At 70.9% G+C, this 834-nt stretch overlaps 1 protein-coding gene across 2 annotated transcripts in view; it reads left to right on the top strand.

Annotated features, from left to right (window-relative positions):
• Positions 1–284: 284 nt before the first annotated feature.
• MAGI2 (membrane associated guanylate kinase, WW and PDZ domain containing 2) overlaps positions 285–834 on the top strand; it is a 699,411-nt gene continuing 698,861 nt past the window's right edge. For both annotated transcript variants that reach the window (XM_042815700.1, XM_042815702.1), the window contains exon 1: positions 285–680. In XM_042815700.1, the coding sequence (XP_042671634.1) occupies positions 380–680 (301 nt within the window). In that variant the 5' untranslated portion in view covers positions 285–379. The remainder of the gene's footprint in view (positions 681–834) is intronic.

Consider the following 834-nt stretch of genomic DNA (forward strand, 5'->3'; position numbering starts at 1 on the left):
CAGCGCCCGCCCGACTCCGCCGCCGCCGCCGCCACGCTCCTCCTCCCCGCGGCCGTTCCCTCCCTTTTCCCCTCCCTCTTTCTCTCCCTCCCTCCCCGCTGCCAGTTTCTCTACAACTAGTACATCCACACGCAGGGTCCCGGCTGCCGCGGCTGCCATGGATATCAGCTAAAGCGCCGGCGGCCGCTCGGACTGGGTAGAGAGGCTCTCCCCGTCCCCGCTCCGTCGCCCCGCGGGGCCGCGGCGCCCGCTCCCCTCGCCGGCCGCAGCCCCGAGCCTGCCCCGAGCGTGCCCCAGAGGAGCCCCGGGGGAGGGGGGCAGAGAGAGGGAGGAGAGAGCGGCAAGCAGAGCGGGAGTCGGGCAGAGCATCCCCACGGCAATGTCCAAGGGCTTGAAGAAGAAAAGCCACTGGACGAGCCGAGTCCACGAGATCGTGATCGTGCGGAACCCGGAGGGGCAGCTGGGCTTCGAGCTGAAAGGGGGCGCCGAGAACGGGCAGTTCCCGTACCTGGGAGAGGTGAAGCCCGGCAAGGTGGCCTATGAGGGCGGCAGCAAGTTGGTGCCGGAGGAGCTGCTGCTGGAGGTGAACGAGACCCCCGTGGCCGGGCTCACCATCAGGGATGTGCTGGCCGTGATCAAGCACTGCAAGGACCCGATCCGCCTCAAGTGCGTCAAGCAAGGTAAGGCGGCGGCCGGGGGGCCGAGCCGGGCTGGGGGGAACTGGGGGCGGCGGCCGGGGGGGGAGCAACTTTGTTGCGCCAGTTTGACTTTCCCCCACCGCCGGCGGCGGCTGGGGGAGGAGAGCGGCGCTCCGCTGTGCCCGCAGCCGGGCGA

The sequence above is a fragment of the Centrocercus urophasianus genome, unplaced genomic scaffold, assembly GCF_019232065.1.
Source record: "Centrocercus urophasianus isolate 14NV4802_14NV808 unplaced genomic scaffold, USGS_Curo_1.0 seq_15, whole genome shotgun sequence".
Taxonomy (NCBI): domain Eukaryota; kingdom Metazoa; phylum Chordata; class Aves; order Galliformes; family Phasianidae; genus Centrocercus; species Centrocercus urophasianus.